This window comes from Nycticebus coucang, chromosome 17, assembly GCF_027406575.1.
Source record: "Nycticebus coucang isolate mNycCou1 chromosome 17, mNycCou1.pri, whole genome shotgun sequence".
NCBI classification, from domain to species: domain Eukaryota; kingdom Metazoa; phylum Chordata; class Mammalia; order Primates; family Lorisidae; genus Nycticebus; species Nycticebus coucang.
The window spans coordinates 50,885,258-50,907,132 of record NC_069796.1 but is presented as its reverse complement, the minus strand read 5'-3'; the positions used below and the strand labels follow the sequence as shown (position 1 = coordinate 50,907,132).

The 21,875-nt window shown below is 42.7% G+C and overlaps 1 protein-coding gene across 2 annotated transcripts in view; it reads right to left on the bottom strand.

The window, feature by feature from the left end:
• Nucleotides 1–21,875, bottom strand: part of IRGM (immunity related GTPase M) — a 43,951-nt gene that overhangs the window by 20,528 nt on the left and 1,548 nt on the right. Inside the window, exons 2-3 of one of the 2 annotated variants that reach the window (XM_053567169.1) lie at nucleotides 17,033–18,291; nucleotides 9,337–10,344 (exon numbers count right to left, since the gene is read on the bottom strand). In XM_053567169.1, coding sequence (XP_053423144.1) covers nucleotides 17,071–18,168 — 1,098 coding nt within the window. In that variant the 5' untranslated portion in view covers nucleotides 18,169–18,291 and the 3' untranslated portion in view covers nucleotides 9,337–10,344; nucleotides 17,033–17,070. Of the gene's footprint in view, nucleotides 1–9,336; nucleotides 10,345–17,032; nucleotides 18,292–21,875 lie in introns of those variants that run through there. The other variant, XM_053567170.1, reaches the window with a different exon arrangement.

The window sequence follows — 21,875 nt, the reverse complement described above, 5'->3', positions numbered from 1 at the left end:
CCAATTGTGCTCTTGGGATACTATTGACTGCTCCTTCAAGCCCCAGAAGTTCGATTATAGCATTATCATATGTGGCCCACTCCTCCAAAATCACAATGTCATCATTGTTCTAAAGAGAATAATCATCCAGGAATCCATCCTAGAATATATCAACTGTTTTGCATGGAAACAAAGGTCAGCCTGTTAGGAGAAGAGTCTTCTGCTGTAGGAAATAAAGAGATTCAGATCAGATTCCACCAGGACCAAAGGACTCAGATTCTGAACACCCCACAACTATCTCTTTGAACTATACATTGCTGAAAAACCAAAGACAACTCTTGGTTAATTTTCAATGAGGAACAGAGAAGACAAAAGAAATCCATAAATTTAAGCTTCTAGTTAATACATCAGGTTTCTGCCTGGGTTAGGGCAGAAATTCTGAGATCCAAAAACATTAGATTCTTACTTTACCTGAAACCTATGTTTACCTACAGGATACACCTTTTCTTGTGGCTCCCCCTCAAAATGGACATCGGTATTGGTGTCCATCTTCCCTGTACCAGAAAGGGGGAAAGGAAGGGTCTGTGTTCTCCTGTCTTCCCTCACCTCCTTCCAGGATAGCCATCTTCCACCTCATGAAAAAACTCCCTTTCTGCACCAACTTATACAACCCAGTTCTGTGTTCTAGATTTCACTTTATCAGCCATCTACCAATCTCCCAATTATGCCATCGCACTATCTGATTATCAACTAGCCCAGAAGGCCCAACATCACCCAAGGAAAACCAAATGGCAATGTTAGAAAGCAGGACAGTTTAGCATTTAAAGACTTAACTCTAAAGTTGGACAGATCTGTCTTCAAATCCTGGCTGTTCTGTTTCCTATCTTTATGACTTTGGGTAAATTGTGTCATATATCTAAATTTTAATGTATTCATTTGTAGATCATACTTGTCCATTTGGGATCATATTGTTTTATAGATATTATGGAGACTAAATTGAATAATAAATGTTCATCTTTCCCATAGTACCTTGCAGCAGTATCAACATTCAATAATGTTAGGCATTATTTATAATCCTAGCATTACTAGCATTACAAATAGCAGTGTTGTTTCTGGGTCCCTATCATTATTCTCAACTTCAATGATCTTTTTTTTTTTTTGTAGAGACAGAGTTTCACTTTATGGCCCTCGGTAGAATGCCATGGCCTCACACAGCTCACAGCAACCTCCAACTCCCGGGCTTAAGCGATTCTCTTGCCTCAGCCTCCCGAGTAGCTGGGACTACAGGCGCCCGCCACAACACCCGGCTATTTTTTGTTGCAGTTTGGCCGGGGCCGGGTTTGAACCCGTCACCCTCGGTATATGGGGCCGGCGCCTTACCGACTGAGCCACAGGCGCTGCCCCCAACTTCAATGATCTTTGTCTTAGCTCACCTTCAGCAATCTACTCTCATGGTTACTCTTTAAGGCATCATTTTTTCCTCATCCAGCAGATAGCCTAAATCATCTTCATGAAGAAGATAGAGGTGTTCAGGTATGAAATTCACCAACTTCCTAGCTTTTAACATGCAAAATCATCTGTTTGAAAATCCTATTATTTTAGTTTTATCCTTAGTTAATTATCTAGATCATCTGCTCCAGAAGGGTAACATTATCTAAGATCTTATTTTTATTTTATTTTTTTTTGAGATAAAACAATTGCATTTATTTGTTGCTCTTGGAAATTGGCATTTATGTAGTTTATTTTTTTTATTAAATCATAATTGTATACATTGATATGATCATGGGGCATCATACACTCGCTTTAAGATCTTATTTTTAGCCACCTTCTCCTTGCTACTGGATCCAAAGACGAGAGTGAGGCTAGCATGTTTGTTCCTTGGATCCCCCTTTGCAGGGCCTCACCTATTGCCTGTGTCCTTTCTGGTCTAGGGCAGTAATGGCTCCCCACAATTGCTAGCTCCTGGATGCTTCACCACCTCTTTCTGTAATCTCTTAGCTCAGCTATGCCAGTCAGCTTTAGCTGAATTATATTGCAGTCAAAAACTTTCCTATAATTCAATCACTTTCAACAAATAGAGTTAATTTCTTATTGCTTTTACATACCTAGACTGTGTTGGCTCCAAGATTCAGTCTGATGAATATCTGAGAAATTGCTTGAGGGAAAAAAAAGAGAAGGTGGTATACGAGATGACAATTCTTAAATCTCCTTAAAAGCAGCAGATACGTGTATCATTTTCTACCAAACTTCATAGGCTGAAGTAAGTCATATGTGCAGTTCTGAAATGTATGCTGTAAAAAGTCTAATTGGCCCTCAGCAAGGACCCTGGTGTGACAGACAGACTCTAAGGTAGTCCCCGATAATCCCCACCTCTTGATATTCATCCCTTGTGTAGTCCCCTTGAACGTGGACAAGAACTCTGACCCACTTTTGCCTATGGCAAAGTTGATGGGACGTCATCCTGAGACTACATCACATAAGACTATATCCTCTGTTTTCCTAGTGGATCCTCTTCCTGATTTGGATGAAAGTTGAAAGCTGCACTGTGGAGAGAGAATGCCAAGGACAGGGAACTGAGCGTGGCTCAAGGTGATAGCCAACAATGAAAAAATCCTCAAGGAAATGTATTCTTCCAGTCACTTGAGTAAGCTTGGAAGCAGATCCTTTTTCAACTGAACATTCAGATGAGACCCCAGTCTTGTCTGACAACTTCATTATAGCTTTAGAAAAACAGCAGAGCAAAGCACTTAGCTAAATTGTATTTGGAATTCTTATCCATAAAATCTGTAAGATAATAAACATGTGTTTTTTAAGTCATAATTTGTGGTAATTTGTCATGAGGCAATATTTAACTAATATACCCATTCAAGGGTTCTGATAGGAAAGAACAGTAAACAGTTTTGAAAAATAATTCCATCTGCATAGTCCACTTTCCTGGATATTCACAAATATTTACCCCCTTTCCTTCAGAATGAAAATATCCTCACTCCCTCTTTAAGTGATACAACCAACATTTTCATCATCCTGGCCAAAGACTCAAAGCCCAAGATATCATGATGATATACCTTTTCTTAATTCGGAGACCTATAAACTAAAAATCACAATTTATTTGCCCCCACACCCAACATTCAGTGAAGGAATAAAGGACAGGATACCCATGATGAACATGCACATTTGGAAATAGAAAGAATGGGAGGCTGAGGTAATCCCTTACGCTGATGACCACTAATGAACAACTCCTTCTGCTGTTCCTCTTGAATCTGAGCTGGCCCTCTGACTCATTTAAATGGTAGAATGCTGCAGAAGTAATTTTATCTTGTTCCTGTCCTCGGCCTTAAAAAGGACTGACAGCTTCCCACTTTCCATTCCTAGGGTCCAGTCACCATTGAAGAGGTATGACAGTCCCAAAACTACGTCCTCACTTAGGGAGGCCTAAGTGAGCCATGTAGAGGCTACATGGAGGAAAGTCAAAGTGCTCCAAATGACACCCTTACATAAGATGTTAGCCCACAGCAAGGACCAACTGCCACCATTTCAAACATTCTAAATCAGTTGATCCTCCAGTGAGCCATCTTGGACATTCCAAACCAGTTGAGCCTTCAGATGACCATAGCCATAGTTTATACCATGTAGAGAACTACCCAGGTGAGACCTACTAACCCACAGACGCATCAGCAGCAATAAATTGATGTTGCTGATCAAAGCCACTAAGTTATGAGTGACTGTTACCATCCACTGAGCAATCTTAAAACTCCCTACAGATGAGATTACTCATGAAAGGATGAAATTTAAATTTTATAATATGTAATATTCTCTTAAAAAATTAGCTTCCTAAATCTCACAAAAGTTCACAGGAGGTATGGGGAGGAAGAACTAAGTTAACATAAAAATGCCAACAAGCAAGGCAAGTGGCACAGCCCTGAGAGCAATTGGCCTAATAGCTCCATCTGTATGTGAGAGACCTCAAGACAGCAACAGAAGTTAACAGTTGTGGTAATGGTGCCATAGCCTGAGGAGCAGCACAGGGACCTGGCTGGCCTGTCCATCTTGGACCTTGTTCTTATGGTGTCTGCATAATTATTAACTCTTTGGCATGAGCTTCAGGACAAGTACTGTGGGTGCTCAGGAAGTAAACTTTGTCAGTAAATTATTACAAATCAATGGCATACGTGTGGGCATTGCAATAAAGCTTGTCAGGGAGTTTTTTTAATTTGTCAAAGCGTTCTGAACCTCCAGTTTTGAAAACTGCTGTATCATTGCTAAGCAAATAACTATGCATTAAAAATAAATTAAATTTGAAATGATCCAATTCAAGAAATTTTTATATAAGGCTTTTGATAAATCAACCGGTAATTTAATAACAATTAAAATTATTTTTTCATTCTAGTTGAAGAGACAGTGATTAAAAACAAAAATAGATGTTTTGCATTATAACTTGAAGGCATTTTCAACTTCTTATACTAACTGTACAAGACAGAAATTTTCTCCCCCACCTATTTTATGTGCTATTGATGTCATGATTTACAACTATTTACATTATGTATTTAGTAGGATTATTTAGTTGTAGTTGTTTTTAATACTTTCATCTTTTAGCTTTTTTATATAAATGTTCATAGCAGCCTTATTTATTTATTTTATTATTTTATTTTTATTAAATCATAGCTGTATCTTTTAGCTTTTATAACCTATTATAAAATCAATTTGCCCACTACTGTTATGGTAGTAAAATATTCTTTTTTGCCCATATATTTACCTTTACAAGTTTTTTATGCCTTTGTGTTCTTTTTAGCACTTTCATTTCAACTTAAAGAACTCCCTTTAACATTATCTGTAAGGCAGGTCAAGTGATAATAAACTTCCTTAGCTTTTGTCTGAGGAAGTATTTATTTTCCTTTCAATTTTGAAAAATAGTTTTGCCAACAGTATTCTTGGTTGACAGGGGATTTTTTTTTTTTCTGCAGCACTTTGATTTTATCATCCTACTCCCTTCTAAGTTTCTGCTAAAAAATCTTCTGATAATCTTAAAAAGGTTCTCTTGTATGTTACAAGTCTTTTTCCTTTTGCTGCTTTCAGTATTAACTAAGTTTTGACAATTTGATTATATTGTGTTTTGGAGTCAGTCTCTTTGGATTCCTCATATTTGGTGTCATTTCTGCTGTGTGCATATGTATTTTTGTTTCTTTTTCTAGGCTTAGGAAAGTTTTCAGCTATTATTTCTTTTAATAGGGTTTCTGTTCCTTTTTCTCTCTTCTCCTAAAATATTTAATGTACATGTTTTTCCTTTTGATAGTATTCCATAAGTTTCTTGAGTGTTCTTCACTCTTTTTCATTTTTTTTTCTTTTTGCTCTGCAGATTGTATGATTTCCAAAGACCTTCAGGTTTGCTGACTATTTCTTCTGCTTAATCAAGTCTGTGGTTAAAACCCCCATACTGAATTTTTCAGTTCCATCAATGTATTCTTTAGTTCCAGAATTTCTATTTGATTCTTTTTTATGGTCTCTTGGTGGAAATTATAATTTTGTTCTTGTATCATTTCCCTGATTTTGTCTGGCTATTTCTCTCTGTTTTTGTAGATCATTCAGTTTCTTTAAGATAACTATTTTGACAGCTGTGCGTTGCGGCGGGCACCTGTAGTCCCAACTACTCAGGAGGCTGAGGCAAGAGAATTGCTTAAGCCCAAGAGTTGGAGGTTGCTGTGAGCTGTGACACCCTGGCACTCTACTGAGGGCGACAGAATAAGACTCTGTCTCAAAAAAAAAAAAAGATAACTATTTTGAATCCTTTTTCAGGAAGTTCACAAATCCCCATCTTTTTAGGATTGGTTACTGGTATTTTATTTTGGATTTTTGGTGGTGTCATGTTCCTCTAATTGGTTGTAATTTCCTTGTGGATTTGTGTTAGTGTCTGTGCATTTAGAGAAGGAGGCACCCATTCCAAGCTTTACAGGCTGGCTTCATCAGGGAAGATCCTTACCAGACTGTCCAAAAATTCTGAGTGAGCTATTGGGGCCCATGGGTAGGCTTGCTGTACTGGTATCTGTGTCAGCAGATGAGTTGGCTTTGTATCTGGGTCTACAGGGTTAAACAAAGAGCCTAGGTCCACTGGGGCTGGACCTGGTGGGGAGGTCCAGTGTGCTAGACATAGAACCTATGGCCTTGGGGCCATCTTGAAGCCTGAGTCTGTGGAAGTTAGCCTGGTTTGTGACTGGGTCTGGAGCCTAAGTCCATGGGTGGGCTTGGTTCTGTGTATGTGGGGGCCAGCCTGGAGCCTAGGTCTGCTGGGGCAGTCTTGGAGCCTATATTCATGGAGTTGGCCAATGCCAGGTCCTTCTGAGGTGGACCTGGATCCTGCGTATGCTTGAGTGGTCCTAGACTCTGTGTTCACTGAAACTTGGGGCCACAAAAGCCAGCATGGAACCTAGGGCTATAGGAGGCCTGAATGGCACTGAGGCCAGTTTGCAGCCTAGAGAAGGCCTAGAGCTTGAGTATATAAGGGCTAGCCTAAAGCCCAAGTCCATGGGGGCCAAACTAGCTGTGGAGTGGGCCTAACTCAGAATCTTTTTCTTGATTTGGCATTAACTTGGTTGTTATAGAGAAGTGATTTTCTTGCAGAACTCCTATAGTTATTTTAGCTAGATTTTGGTTATTTTAATGTTTCTATGGGGGAATGAGGGCTTGGAGCTTCCTAGTCTAGTATCTTTCTGTATGTCCAATTCATTGATTTTTAAATATAAATATGATCTTATCTCTTTAAATTAAAATTTAGTTGGATATATTATTCTTTTTATGTTTTAAATGGATCTTCTACTTAAACCAAGCAAACTGGCACTGATATCATCATGATGCAGCCAAATACAACATGTCTTTCTATAAATATTAATGAACAAACTAGGAGTTATAGTAAAACACAGAGCCAAAGGGGGCAGAGGAAATTGATGAAGTGCTTTCTAGCTAACACTTTGCTGAACAATTGAGGTTTTTAGTAAGTAAAGCCTCCTATTCCTCAAATAACTAAAGTAGACCTCCATTTGATCTCACAATCCCACCACTAGGCATCCATCCAAAAGAAAAAAAGACATTTTACTATAAGGACACCTGCACTCAAATGCCCGAAGCAGCACAATTCACAATAGCAAAGATGCAGACCTAAGTGCCCCTCAACACATAAATGGATTAATAGACCGTGGTGTATGTATGTCACGGAATACTATTCAGCCCTAAAAAGGTGGAAATTTTGCATCGTTTGTAACAACCTAGATGGATTTGGAGAACATTCTCCTCTGTATCACAAGATTGTAAGAATAACTCAACCCTCATAGGCACTCAATACCAAAATAAAACTAGAAGATTAACAATCACAAACCCACATGAGAGAACATCTCAATTAAATTCAAGAAGTGGGGCAGAAAGGGTTCAGTAGCTCCCCACCCAACAGGCATAATGCATGGATACAAGGCACATTCCCTGGGTATAGGGCTCAGCCACAACTCTGACCTTAACCTTTCATGTGTAAATTATATAACCTAAAGGTTTGTACCCTAATATTAATCTGAAATAAAAATAAGAAATATCCTTGCCTTCTAAGTATTCATTTGTGAGGAAAAAAAAAAAGTAAAAGCTCCCAATCCCAGAAAATGGGATGGGAATAATCCCTTACACATCTTTGTACTTTTTACTTCCTATTCTTGTGGTTAGATTCTAAATCCTAAAGCTATCCAGACTAGGATGATATCTACTTATCTATAGCTAGAGACATCTTCTATCATGTCCATGGCAGCTAAGGTTACTAGAACCTCTGATTAGACTCCAACCATGCAATAGGCACACTGAGAACCAGAATAGAGGCAGAATGCTTAGCTCTAAGATAAGAAAAATCATATTATTTTTATATTCATAGGATTTAATTGTCTGAAATTTGATTGATTGATTGATTGATTTTGAGAGAGAGTTTCACTGTGTTGCCTTCAGTAGAGTGCCCTAGTGTCATAAATCACAGCAACCTCAAACTCTTGGGCTCAAACAATCCTCTTGCATCAGCCTTCCAAGTAGCTGGGACTACAGGCGCATGCCCCAGTGCTCAGCTAGTTTTGTATATATATATATATATATATATATATATATATATATATATATATACATATATATATATATATATTTTTTTTTTTTGTGGGGGGTTCTTGTTCCTGCTCAGGCTAGGCTCGAACTCCTGAGCTCAGGTGATCCACCTGCTTCCACCTCCCAGAATCCTAGGATTACAGGCATGAGCCACCCTGCCTGGCCTGATATTTGATTTAAAATATATGTATATATGTTCATAAGAAAGTGGTCAATAATATTTCTATATTGTTAGCTGTCAGATTTCATTCAAGACTTATCAGAGGCAATTACATAAGCTACACAGCGGGGAGCTGTTGTCCCCACATCTCTCTGGTGCAGAGCCAGTGTGTTGGAGTTTCCTGGAGGGAATTGCATCAAGGACTCAGGCCCACCTGAGTCAGTTATATATATACTATGTACATATTCATATCTGCATTTCTAGCCCAGACACCTCCATTCAGTAGCCTTTTTGTTGATGGCCTTGGATGGGGCATTTTTCTACTTTTGACTCAGCCAACTTTATTCCTAAACCTTTTTCTCTCTCCTCTCAGCCCATGATTCATAAAGAGGCCGGATAATTTTTTGCTCAGAGCTCTTCAGGAGAATGGAACCCTTACCCAGTTTCATGGAGGGTGGGAGACCAGGGGAAGCACAGATAATAAATAGAAGTAGCATAAAAATATACAAGACTTGAACAACATGATTAATGGACTTATTTTAATTAGCTTGTATAGACACCACAGCCCCAACCTGAAGAATGCATATTCCTTTCAAATGTACCTACAACTTACATCTTAATAGACCACATGATGGGCAAAAATGGAAGACTCAGAAGAATTTCTGATTGGAGTTCAAATAGAAATCACTACTAGAAAAATTGTGGGGAAAATGCCCCTAAGTTGGAAAATATGCAATATACTGCAAACTACCTCCAAAAGGAAATTTCAATAAAAATTATAAAATGTTTCACATTGACAAATGATAAAAATGCAGCATATTAAATATGTAAAATGCAACTGAAGATGTGCTCAAGTACTAAATAAAGTAGAAAGTAAGAAAAGTCAAGTAAAAACTGTCAGAATCAACATTTTTAGAACTTTATTGACTGTTTAGTCAAATATTAAAAGCAACCAAATAAATGCTGAATAATGAAAAAGGCAACTACACAATGAACAAAAGTAGCAGATATTCCTCAAAAACACTATAACACAAGTGAACAGTCTACATTTACCTAGTGTGAAAGACAACAATTGAGGAAAGTAGTAAAGCATTTTTTAAAAAGCACTTTGAATTCTTTAATTTCTCTGCCCTGATTTCTTTAGGAAATTAGGGCATTCAAAGTACTTGTCTGTATTATAAATTTATAGTCATATGCATGCCCAGGACAAGACATATGCTCAGGGTATTATTCAGGTCCTGTGCCCTGGGCAAGAATGGTACTAATCTCCCTAGAGAACAAGGCCCTCCTGTGGTATTAGCTGGAACATAAAAAAAGGCCTGTTGTCCACACACCAAAAACCATCCCTTAGGGATTTTAGTATGTATATAGGCATAAGATATGGTAGTTGTCTTATGATATTGAAGCAAGCTATTAGTTAAATTGACGTGGGGGTGGTGCATCCTAAGAACTTTACATAATCTTTACCAGGTGTAACTATTTTAAGATGGATAGAAAATATATACCATTCCTTAGTCCATCTTGCAGGTCCCTGCCCATACAAATCCTGATAGGTGAGATTCCTTTGGCTGTGGTGGAACACAGTGAAATTTCCTGAGCATTTCTAAAGGAATACAGACTCCTAGTAAACAAGATGTAAATACTGGTCTACATGAGTTCTGCCTGCTAGACAAAAATCAGATACATTCATAACATTCTTAGCCAACTAAGTCCAAATATTCTCATCCCATTGGAAGGGTATCATGTCTTGTCCATTCCCCAAAGTCCCCAAGGTCAGAAGAGCTATGAAGAGGAAGAGAGTGAGTCTCCTGGCCATGTCTTGATCTTTCTATCAACAACCAGTTCTTTCAGTTGTTGGGCACTATATCCTGTTCTGCTGTGTCCATCAATGGGTAAAGCTTCACTCAGGTGTGATGAGTCCTGGTCTTTAATCTAGCCAGTTTAATTGTGGTAGGAACAGTGAGCAGGACATCCCAAGGGTCAGTCCATTTCCCTCTAACTGCTCATCTGCCCCGTTTCTCCAAATTTTGAGAAGGATCTGGTCTCCAGACTGGAAGGGGTGCAGATTTCCAGATGGGGTCAGGGCAGAGCTGGGGAGAGAGAATTATGGATTAAAGACAACACCTGTTGAATGTGCTGCACATGCTTTTGTACCCTAAGATCACACTCTTCCTGGAAAGGAATTAGGACTGAGACTGCCTGGAAGGGTCTTCCACACACAATTTCATAAGGGCTTAACTTAAGCCTGCTTCGAGGGCAGTGGTTCTCAACCTGTGGGTTGCGACCCACAGGAACTGTATTAAAGGGCCGCAGCATTAGGAAAGTTGAGAACCACTGTTCTAGGGGCTACCTGCACCTCAACTAAGGCAACGAGCAATACCTGAATCCAACGTGAATGGGTTTCTTGACACAGTTTGGTGAGATGTTTCTTCAACTGTGATTCATCTTCTCCACTTTGCCAGATGACTGAGATCTCCATGCAGTATTTAGTCTCCACCGTATTCTTACAAAACTTGCTTACCTGTTGGGTTACCTCAGCAATGAAGGAGGGTCCATTATCACTCTGGAGGGTTTTCGGGAGCCCATATTGAGGAATTATTTCTTTCAGAAGTACCTTTATAACCTCTGCTGCTCTCTCAGTCCAGGCTGGAAATTACTCCACCCAGTCTGAGAAAGTTTCTGCAAAGACTAAGAGATACTTTAAGCCTTTGGAAGAGGGCATTTGGGTAAAATCCAACTGCCAATCTTCAAAGAGGACTGCTTCTTGGTGTTGTAGCAGCATCCTTTGTTTGTTCTCAGTCTTTGCATTGTTTTTCATGCACAGTAGACACCGGGAGGTGATTTCTCTGATGATCTGGGTGAGTTGTCTGCCTGTTATCCATGAACAGATGAATTCTGCCAGAGACTCCTAGCCATAATGGGTTATTTCATGTACTCACTGGAGGGTTTGAGGTACCATGTTCCGTCTGGGGTAACAGGATTCTTCCCTAGTCGTTCATCAACCACCCTCCTCTTTCTTTTTGGAATCACTCTTTTTCTGTCCACTCTTGGTCTGCTTTGTCATAGGAGGCCCAGAACTCTGCCAGGTTCACGCGGTGGGGAGGGCGGGGGGGAGGGGGGCATCAAAAGAGCCACTACCTCCATCTCTGCAACTTGCTTATGTCAAATCTGCTAAGTGGTTTCCTTCTGCAGTCCAATCTGTCCCCTCTGGTGACTTGGACAGTGTATAACTGCCACTTTACAGGAAAGCAAAGTGGCTTACAACAGGTGAAGGACTTCTGGAGCATTTCTGATCTCCTTCTTTCCTGTTTTCAACAGCCCTCTTTCTTTCCAGATGGCTCCATGTGCATGCAATATTAAATAGTACTTTGAGTCAGTATAAATGTTAGCCACTTTATCTTCTAACTCCAGAGCCCTCATTAGTGCAATCAATTCAGCTTTCTGGACTGAAGTTCGGAGGAAGGGCTTTCATTTTATTTCTTGCATAGTTATCATTGCATAGCTAGCTCTCCACGTTCCTTTCTCCACATAACTGCTTCCATCTACAAAGTCTAATCTACTCCTTCAAAAGGACAATCTGAAAGATCAGGGTGGCTTGAAAACACCTGTTCCATCACTTCAAGGCATTGATGCTCAAGGGCTCCTGGCTAGGGTCAGGAAGAAGAGTGGCAGAGTTTAATCTGGACACTACTTCCAAAGTCACTCCCAGACTGTCAAGGAGGATTGCCTGGTATTTCTCCATCCATCCAGCTGTCAGTACCACTGAGGAATATAGATTGAGACTGGTTGTCCCAGTGTAAATTTCTTTGCCTCTTTTAAGAGGTTGCTACTGCCCTCAGGCAGGCTGGCCAGCCTGAGGCTATGAAGTCAAGTTGTTTAGACAAATAAGTAACTGGTGGAGGTGTGGCCTGATCTTCTGGAGAAACATCTCCAGCCCTCGTCCTTGTTTTTCATAAACACACGAATAAAATGGTTTTGTCAGATCTGGTAGTCCCAGTGTGGGTTCCTCAGTCAGTAACTGCTTAAGCTGTTCAAAGACTCTCTCACATTCTTTGCCCATGTCAGAGGCTCCTCCTCAAATCCCTTCAGGACTTCATACAAGGGCTTTATAATGAGACCATAATTTGGGATCCAGATCCTACAAAAACCCACCATTCCTAGAAATCTCTTCAGCTGTCTTCTTGTATTGGGTCTTGGGATGTGTAAGATCAACTCCTTTCTGCTTCTAAGCAGGCTGCACTGCCCAGCTCAAACAAGAACCCAGGAAGGTTGATTGGTTTGATGTAACCACATCAGATTGTATATAAAAAAAAAATCAACACATTGTACCCCACATATGCATAAATGTATTCATGATCTATGTGTATTTGACTTAATAAAAAAAGAACCCAAGAAGGCTCAGTATCTGTAGCTCAGCGGCTAGGGTGCCAGCCATATACACCGGAGCTGGCAGGTCCGAATCCAGCCTGGGCCTGCCAAACAACAATGACAACTACAACCAAAAAATAGCTGGGCATTGTGGCAGGTGCCTGGAGTCCCAGCTACTTGGGAAGCTGAGGCAAGAGAATGGCTTAAGAGTTTGAGGTTGCTGTGAGCTGTAACACCGTGGCACTCTACCAAGGGTGACAACTTGAAACTCTGTCCCAGAAAAAAACCCAAGAAATTTTACTATCTGCTAGCAAATTTGGGCTGTTCTCTTAGACACCTTGTAGCCGCACTTTGTCAAGTGATTTCAGTGTTGAGATGTTACAAAAACAGTTCTGAAACTGCTGCCCAGTGACTAACAACTCATCTACATATTGGAGAATCTGTCCATCTTCTAATTTAAGGTCTAACGAGTCCTGTGCCAGATTCCCTGAAAATAGTGGGTGCATTTTTGAAGCCTGGGGGAACATTGCCCAACTTAACTGTTTCTTCCTAAGGGTGTCTGGATCTTGCCATTCAAAGGCGAACACTGCCTGAGACTGGGAGCCCAGTGGGATGCAAAAGAGAATATTAAAGTGCCCTTTAATTCCAAAAACTGAAAACCAGGTCACCTTTGATGGTGAGTCATTTAAGAAGGTATGAGGGTTAGGCACCATGGGTGAGTATCCTGTACCACCTCGTTTACTGCCCGCAGGTCCTGTGCAAACTGTATTCTTCTGTTCCCGGCTTTCACTGGCATTATAGGAGTATTATAAGGAGATTGATAGGGCCTTATAAGTCTACAGGCTTTAAACTCATTAATCAAAGGAGCTACTCCTCTTAATGCCTCTCACTTACGTGGGTATTGATCTTTTCAAGGAAGTGGCATGTTGGGTTTCAGACAGACCTCCACAGGACTGACCCAGAGGGCCTTTCCAGGAGTTCTGCGAGTCCAGACCCAGGGGCTTACCTTCTTGTTGACTTATTTTGGCCGTTGAGTCTCAGTTTCAGGTTGCTGGAGAAGTAGCTGCCAAGTGTGCTCATGTGAAACCTCCAACTGGAGGCTGTGATTCTCTGGAATAAAAGTGATCTGAGCATTTAGTTTAGGTAACCAGTCTCTTCCCAACAGAGGAACAGGACAATCAGACATATACAGAAATCAGCGGGTCATTCTTTTTTCTCCAATTGAGCATTCAATAGGTTTAAGGAAGAACTTATGTTCCAAATGTCCAGTCACTCCTGTCAACAGAATGGACTGTTTTGTCGGAGGGGAGAGTGGGGCGTTGAGTACTAAAAATGTTGTCCCCATCCACCAGGAAATCCAGTCTTTCCCCCATCTTATTTCTACCCAAGGTTCTTGGGGGACAATGATGATACAGGACAGAAAATCCAGTTGAGGTCTCAGGCACCCTCAGTCATCCTCAGAGCCGTCCAGTTCGACCATCTCACTGTTGGGCATGTGACCCCACTCCTCAGCTCTCTTTTTCTGGGGCACTCGTTTTTCCAGTTCCCACCTCCTTAGACTAGGCACACTGCTTTTCCTTAATCAAGGTTGGTTGCCACCTCAGGATCCTGTTCCCGGGGCTCCTTCCCTCTCCCCTTTTATCTTTTGTGGTCTCAAGAAAAATAGTAGCTGCCTGGACCTTTTGATGCTCCTGATTGTTGAAAACCCTGTAGGCAATGACTACCAGCTGAGAAGTATTCATTCCTAAAGCCTCATCCAGTCTCTGTAATTTCTTCCATATGTCTGGAGCATTTTGAGAAATGAAAGTCATGTTTACTATTCACTGATTTTTCAGGAGCCTGAGATTCCACGTCCATGCCCTTATGGTAGGCGTCACATATTCTCCCAGAAACTCAGATGGGTCCTCAGTTGCTTTTTGCTGCAGAGTCTGTACCATGTTTAGACGCTTTTGCTTGGGAACTCCTTTCTGTGTTGAAAGGAGGAGGGGCAACCAACCATTATTCAGATCCCAGTCTGGCTCTGTCAACCGAGCAGCTTCCTCTGACACTGGTGTAATCTCCCCATCCTTATCCTGGAGTTGGCAGCTTCTTCTCATGCCTGATCCAGCACCAGCCGCCTTTCATCCCTGGTGAGAATTAGATTTAAAAGAACCTGTGTATCTGCCCAATTGGGGTGGTGAGTAGCAAAGATAGTAATTAGTTCAGTCACTTTAACAGGATCCGAATGGTAAGGCGGTTGTTATTTTTCCAGTTTAACAGATCAGAAGTGGAGAAAGGCATATGGTCCAATAGTATCCAGCAGGCTGGCCCTGCTGATTTATTCCCACTGGCATTTGGCACAGAGGGTATTGCCTCACCTTACCTCCTTGGGTCCTCTAACTGAATCAAGCCCCCTGCCGGGTGTGAGATGGGAAGACCACTTCCAAACCTCCTTCAGCAGAGTGAGGAGGAGCAGGTTCCTCTTCGTCTGGTGCCAGAGCACTTGTTGTCCTAAGTCCTCTGGAAGCAGACACTGCACCCTCCTCTAGAATGTCCTGCTCAACATGAGCATTAACATCACCTTTTGATTTTCCCCCTGCTCTCCCTTTGTTTCTGGTTTTACTTCCTTTAGTACCACAAGCAGATTATTCTTAGAATCAGCATCCTTATTATGCAAAGTCATGATGGCTTTCATATATGGGATTTTACCCCATTTCCCTGATCTTTGACAAAAGCGCTCCAACTGTAGGATGGTATAATAATTTAAGGATCCATTTACAGGCCACTCTTCTCTGGATTCAAGATAATACATTGGCCAGGCCATGTTACAGTAAAATGTCATTGCCTTTTTAATTAAAGGCAGGTACCCATACCGAGACCAATCAGACAGAATATACCCCAGTGGGCTGTCATTTGATATTGAGGCCTGAACTGCCACAATACTGATCAGATACAGACAGAAATAGCATATTTGTCAACAGTGAAACCAGAACTGACGAGAACTAAAGTTCTCAGCATGCAACCAGAATAAAGCAGGTGGAACTTAGTGATCAGTGAGGGTGAGTGCATGACAGGAGAGTAGGTGGAACTCAGTGATCAGTGATGGTGAGTGCATGACAGGAGAGCAGGTGGAACTCAGGGATCAGTGAGGGTGAGTGCGTGAGAGCAGTGCCCCAAGACTCCCGGGAAAGATCTCCAGGCAGTGCTGCTAGGAGTGTTGGAGCACTGCAGCCCCAAGGCCCACCTGTTCAGGCAACCGCGAGGCTTCCCTGGTACAGGACTTACCAGAGCAGTCTGGGGTTCCCTTTGTGGCCAGAAATGTTACTGGATGAAGAAGGTCTGGCCAATATGCAGAGACCAGAATAGGTCCACCCAAGTATTTGTCAGAAGGCCAGAATTCTGGAGAACAGTGAGAGTAGCCTTTCCAAGACTGCTCTGTTCTTCTATTTCCAAAAGTTACAGTTTTATACACTAAAGTTCAAAGTAAAAACCATGTTAACCCTTATTTTAAACAATAATCAGCATAACCTTTGACCCATAATAAACAATAATCAGTATAACCCATGACCCAAAACAATCTCTTAAATCAATTACCCTAAACTACTCAAGATATACACTTTCAGGTTAGAGCTGAATCTACATCATAACAAGAAAGAGACACACAAGGTGAAGGTCAGGTAGGACCTGGTTCGTCATGTTGGCCTTAGCCTGACTAGCTCCATCTTATTTTCACCACATGTGCTCTCACTAGCACCCAGGGAGGCCAAGACAAGTGGACTGCCTGAGCTCAGGAGTTCAAGACCAGCCTGAGCAAGAGTAAGACCCCATCTCTACTAAAAATAGAAAAACTAGTCAGGAGTGGTGGTACATGCTTGTAGTCCCAATAACATGGGAGGCTGAGGCAAAAGGATTGTTCAAGCCCAAGAGTTTAATGTTGCTGTGAGCTATGATGCCACAGCACTCTACCAGGGTGACAGAGACTCTGTCTCAAAAAAAAGAAAAAAAGAAATTTTGTTTTTAAATGAAGGTGGGAGGCACCAAGATAGAGGCCAGATGACCCCACCATTGTCCTCCTTCCCAGGAGAACCTTTCCTAACTAACTATCAAAAGGTTTAATGAAGAAGAATGATATTAACTTTAACAAAGCAGGGGGAAAGATCCTGTTCTGGATGTACCTGCCACTTTGCAACTGAAAGCATAATTCCTATACTGTGGGTCCAGGAAACTGGTTTAATAAGTTCAACAATAGCAATACAATTGTTTGCTGCAATCTCAGATGAATTGTACCCTCATTTGTGCTAGGAAGTTAAGCAAACTTCATAATTCATTTCAAGGAATTCATAAGACTAAGAAATAGAAAATATTAACTGATTAGAGTGGAGGAAAGTGTACCCTATTGAGAAGAGAACCCCGAAAGGTCCTTAGTGTTACCTGAAAAAGAGCCTGCTAGAATTCTCTCAAGTTGGCTTTCACTGGGGGATGATGGAGTCTTCCAGGACTTTTCTTAGGATAGTCTTTGTGTCCTCGGCAACTATGGCAAGTAAGAGCCTATGTTTCATTCCTCTGAAGTAGCAGATGATATAGTCACCTAGCCATGGGATGTAGCTCAGGAGACTGAGGAATGCCTTCATGACTGCACAAGTCAGGCAAGTCATTTTCCAATCCCTTTTGCTGAGACCTTGCACATCACGAGACTTCAAGATGTTCATATAGTCCGTGAATATCCTCCCCATTCTTTGTGCCACCTGCCAGAGAGATTCATCATCCACACCAAAGAACGATTGGTAGGCATTCAGACACACACCCAAATCATCTGCATCTGAGATGCCACAGGCATCCTGAAAAGACTGTGTGGTTATTTTCTTTTGCAGGGAGGTCACTTTGTCATTAATGACCATCTCACAGGTGTGGGACAGCTTTTGAAGGAGGTCATGGCACCTATTTTTTATGAGATCTGTTCTCAACATGTCTCTAAGCTTTGGGAAGTCGTGCAAAAAAGGTTCTAGGCTGGAGACCAAAAATATAGGGGGTTCACATACCTGCTTCTTCTGAAGATTTTCCAGAATATTTTCTGTGATAGTCTGATGCAGCTGCTCTTCTGTGAAGGCACTTGTGCTGAGGTCCACGTCCAGCTTGGTCCAGACAATGTAGAACTTTTTTCTCATGTCCTCAATGGTTTTGGCAAGCATTACATGACTCACGCTGAACTGTTCAGATGCAATGATGATGAAGAAGTCATATCGGCTGAACTGCATTTCCATCAGATAGTTCTCCAGGCTGTCGGTGGCACACCCTGTGCCAGGCAAGTCCCACAGCACCACATTTGGAAAGTAGGGAGATAAACAGGAGGCACGTGTCTGGGTAGTTTTTGCCACCCCCACAGGAGCCGAGTCTTCCCCCTCATGTCCTGTGTTCCGAAGTGCATTGATGAAGCTAGACATGCCATTGCCAGAGTCTCCCACCACAGCGATGTTGACTGGTGTCCTGAGCACTATCTGCAGAGTCTCCCTGATGGCGGAGACCACCGCTGGCAAGTTCCCATCTGCAACGGCTTTCTCAATGTCCATGGCCTCCGCCTTGGATAAAATACCCCAATGCTAACGCTGTGGCAAAACAGAGGTTCAGGATGCAGATAACAGAGGGGGAGGGAATGGCAGGAGCTCCGTCACATCAGTGAGCAGCAGAAGGACCTGCGAAGGCAGAAGAGCTGGTGAGTCAGGACGGACAGGGTGCGTGAGCATCACCTGACTCAGATCTCTGGCTTAGGGTTTTCTCCAACAATGAAGACCACAGTAAAGACAGCTGGGTTAAAATCCAAGCAAGCAAAAGGTGCTCATCCAAGCCGTGCGCACCGTCCTCTAGGGGGCGGCAAAGGTGAGGCCCCTGAAGAGCGCTCTGAGGCTTGTCATGCCCCCAGAGGTCAGCCTCCAAAGCAGGAAAGTACAGAACAAACAGTCTCCCGCATGTCCCACAAAGGCTTTTTTCTTTTGTTCTGTTACTCTACTCTGACATAGGTGTCTGCTCCTTCACAATTTTCAGTACATATTTCATGACCAATAAAAGACCAGGCAAGTAAAAGTCACTTCTATATCTCTCTGCTGTAGATGGTACCAGGGGATGTAAAACATCTGATTCCCATTGCCCGTTTGAAGCTATAGCATGTCCTTTTCACAGGTAACCTCACCGGTCAGGACAGCACAAGTGAAATGTGACACTGAAATGCGGCAGTACAGAGGAAGTGGCCACCTTCTTTTCCCTTCCCTGACAATCAATGGATTATCGTGCTGGGCCCAGCTGAGGTAAGGGAGGAGTTTTTTCAAATGTTCTGCTCTTCCGCAAGGCAGCAATTAAGCAACTGATCATCATTGCATGGCCCAAATCTGGCTCTTTCAGGTTCTCCACAAGGCCAGGTGTGGGGAACTGATTAAAATAATGTGATCCTCTACTCCTAGGCCAGGCAGGCCTGTTTCACACACTCAGTGTGAACACATAGTTGCACACACCCATTCACACTTGGTATGCACACTCACCCATGCCCAACCACGTTCATGTACCCTCCCCACACACTCACCCTGGGCATGTACACATGCATACTCAATGCACACACCCACAAACACCCATTCACACGGACGCATGTTCACACACCCTAACATACTCTAGCTGACACATGTAAACACTACTACATACACACACTCATTTATCCTACACACAGTATCATACATGTGCACTCAGGCTGAAACGTGTTCAACCTGCCCCCCACACACTCATCCACACATACTCACTCATGGAGACACATGTTCACACAAGTCATGTTTGGTGCATATGTGCTCACACACACTGCACACAGATATACACTCACACAGGCTGACACATGTTCACTCACCACAGATATTCCCTCAGGCTTGGTGTGCACAATGCCCACACCCGCTCCACATGACTCACGCTCACACATGCAGAATTTTGCCTCCTGAGAGCTCGAGAAAACAGATCTACCCAGCAACTGGATTTATCAGGGGCCCAGGCTCCAGCCACCCACCTATCAATAGGAAGAAAAGACCTGTGGGAGGAAGATAGGTTGACTTCTCAGCGGGACTCCCCTGCCTCAATCCTGGGGTATCTAGGGGAAAGCAAACAGACTTGTGATCCCTGGGGGCTCATCAAAACCACAGAAGATGAAAAGAGGCAGGTGGCTCTGGGATAGAACTGACCATACCTATGTGCCAAGACTCAAGAGTGGGAAGGGTTAAGTGCTGTGAACTTGTGACATGAAGTTAGGTTAGGAAACCTGGTTTACCTCCCCTGCAGGGATAGAACCAGTTTCTCCCTCCCCCTTTCTAACCCAGCCTCTCTTTCTACCCAATCTTCCTGGGAAGTTGGGATTCTTACTACCTTATCTTTTGGCACTTTTGCATTTTGCACATGCGCCTGTGTTAGAAATCAATAGAAGCCTTCTGAAGAAGCCAGAGAAGGGCTGCTTTTGCTTGGTCTTACTGCTTGGCCTGAGGTAGTGTAAGCCTTCTCCAGGCATTCTCAGACTTTATGTTTTAAACTAGCCTAAGTTATTTTTCTTCAGCTTTGTTTCCCAGTTGGCCCACAAACCAGGTCAGGGTTCTCATGCAACCATTCCAGACCACAACCTATCAGACAGACCTATCAGACAAAAGCGGGCAGAGAGCCCCCATTCCTGGAGCTGCATGTAACTCTTCAATTTCTTGGTGCCTCACTTGTCTTAGGAAGAAATTGTGACCCCCATTATGATCACTGACTTCATCTGTTGCTAAACTATCACAGATGTAACAATAATTATTTTGGTTTACAGTAACTAGTTTCTTCTCATCAAATGCTACTTAACATAGTTACTTTTAGCTAATCCACAATGGGGAAGAAGTAACCTATGGAATGTGGAGGGAAGGGGATAGGACAGTCACCAGGTGGGAGTGGAATCCCTGCAGCCTGGCTGGAGAATGCAGCAGGGAGGTCTGGCTTTCAGAGTTTCCCCTGGTGTCTCTGCGGGGACAGCTGGTGGGCTGGGTAGGGTAAGGAATCAAAGTCTCCCCTTCCCCACAACACTGTGTCTGATAGATACAAGGGGAGTGCAGCAAGAGCACAGGCAGGTGGACAATGGGGTTGGGGACCTGGGCTGGGCCATTTTTTAACCCAGTTACTCCCAGAAGCTATTGCTTCATCTAGGATTAAACGCTTGGCCTCATATTATGCATCTGCAGATCTTGGCACTTACCATAAAATATTTCAACTAGACTCTTTGCCAATGTATTTATTTATTTGTTTATTTATTTATTCATTTAGAGACAGAGTCTCACTTTATTGCCCTTCGTAGAGTTCTGTGGTGTCACAGCTCACAACAACCTCCAACTCCTGGTCTTAGGCGAGTCTCTTGCCTCAGCCTCCCGAGCTAGGACTACAGGCACCCACTATAACACCCGGCTATTTTTTTGTTGTAGTTTGGCCGGGGCTGGGTTTGAACCTGCTACCTTCGGTATATGGGGCTAGCGCCCTACCCACTGAGCTACAGGCGCTGCCCGCCTGTGTATTTCTAATACCAGAGGCTATTTAACATATTTTCATTTGATTAATGAAATACAGTGTACTTTGTGTATGTTATTAACTTACTAGTTGACAGATAAATTAACTTCCCTTTCTAAATTCCATCTACCTGCTAAGGATGGAGCCTATTCATATGCGCCCCATTCTAAAGCACGTTCTGCTGAGCTGGGTACTGGCTAGTCCAGGCTACTGACTGTCCATGGTGAATGTAGGAGCTGGGTACAAAACCCTCTGCTTTTCTAGACCTTTTCCATAATCATGACTGTGAATCGACCCAGCATCTCCAAACCTGTCTGCCCACCTGGCCACCAGTGCTGAGCCCCGTGGGAAAGAGCCAGAGACCCTGCAGCACAGCTCTAACTATCTTGCTCCAGTCCTTGCTCATATGACCCATTTGTTCTGTGTCCATGGTGAAGGTCCACCAGCTGCACCCTGGACCCACCTGAGCCCCAGCCCCAGGACTCTTCTGTGGCTGTGCCTACCCAGCCTCATGTGTCACTTCTACACCAGAGAGGGCATCATTGCTCTGCATGAGGTCGGAGTGTCTTCTGGAGGTGTCAGTGTGCCTTTGTGTTTGTGTGCATGAGCCTCCTGGAGCACTGACCTGAAAATTTAGGAGAGATTATCAAAGCCACCCTTGGTTGCAATTGCCCTTGTGCTCTGCTCTTTGAGTATCCTGCCCAGACTATATTGCTGGATACCTTCCTCC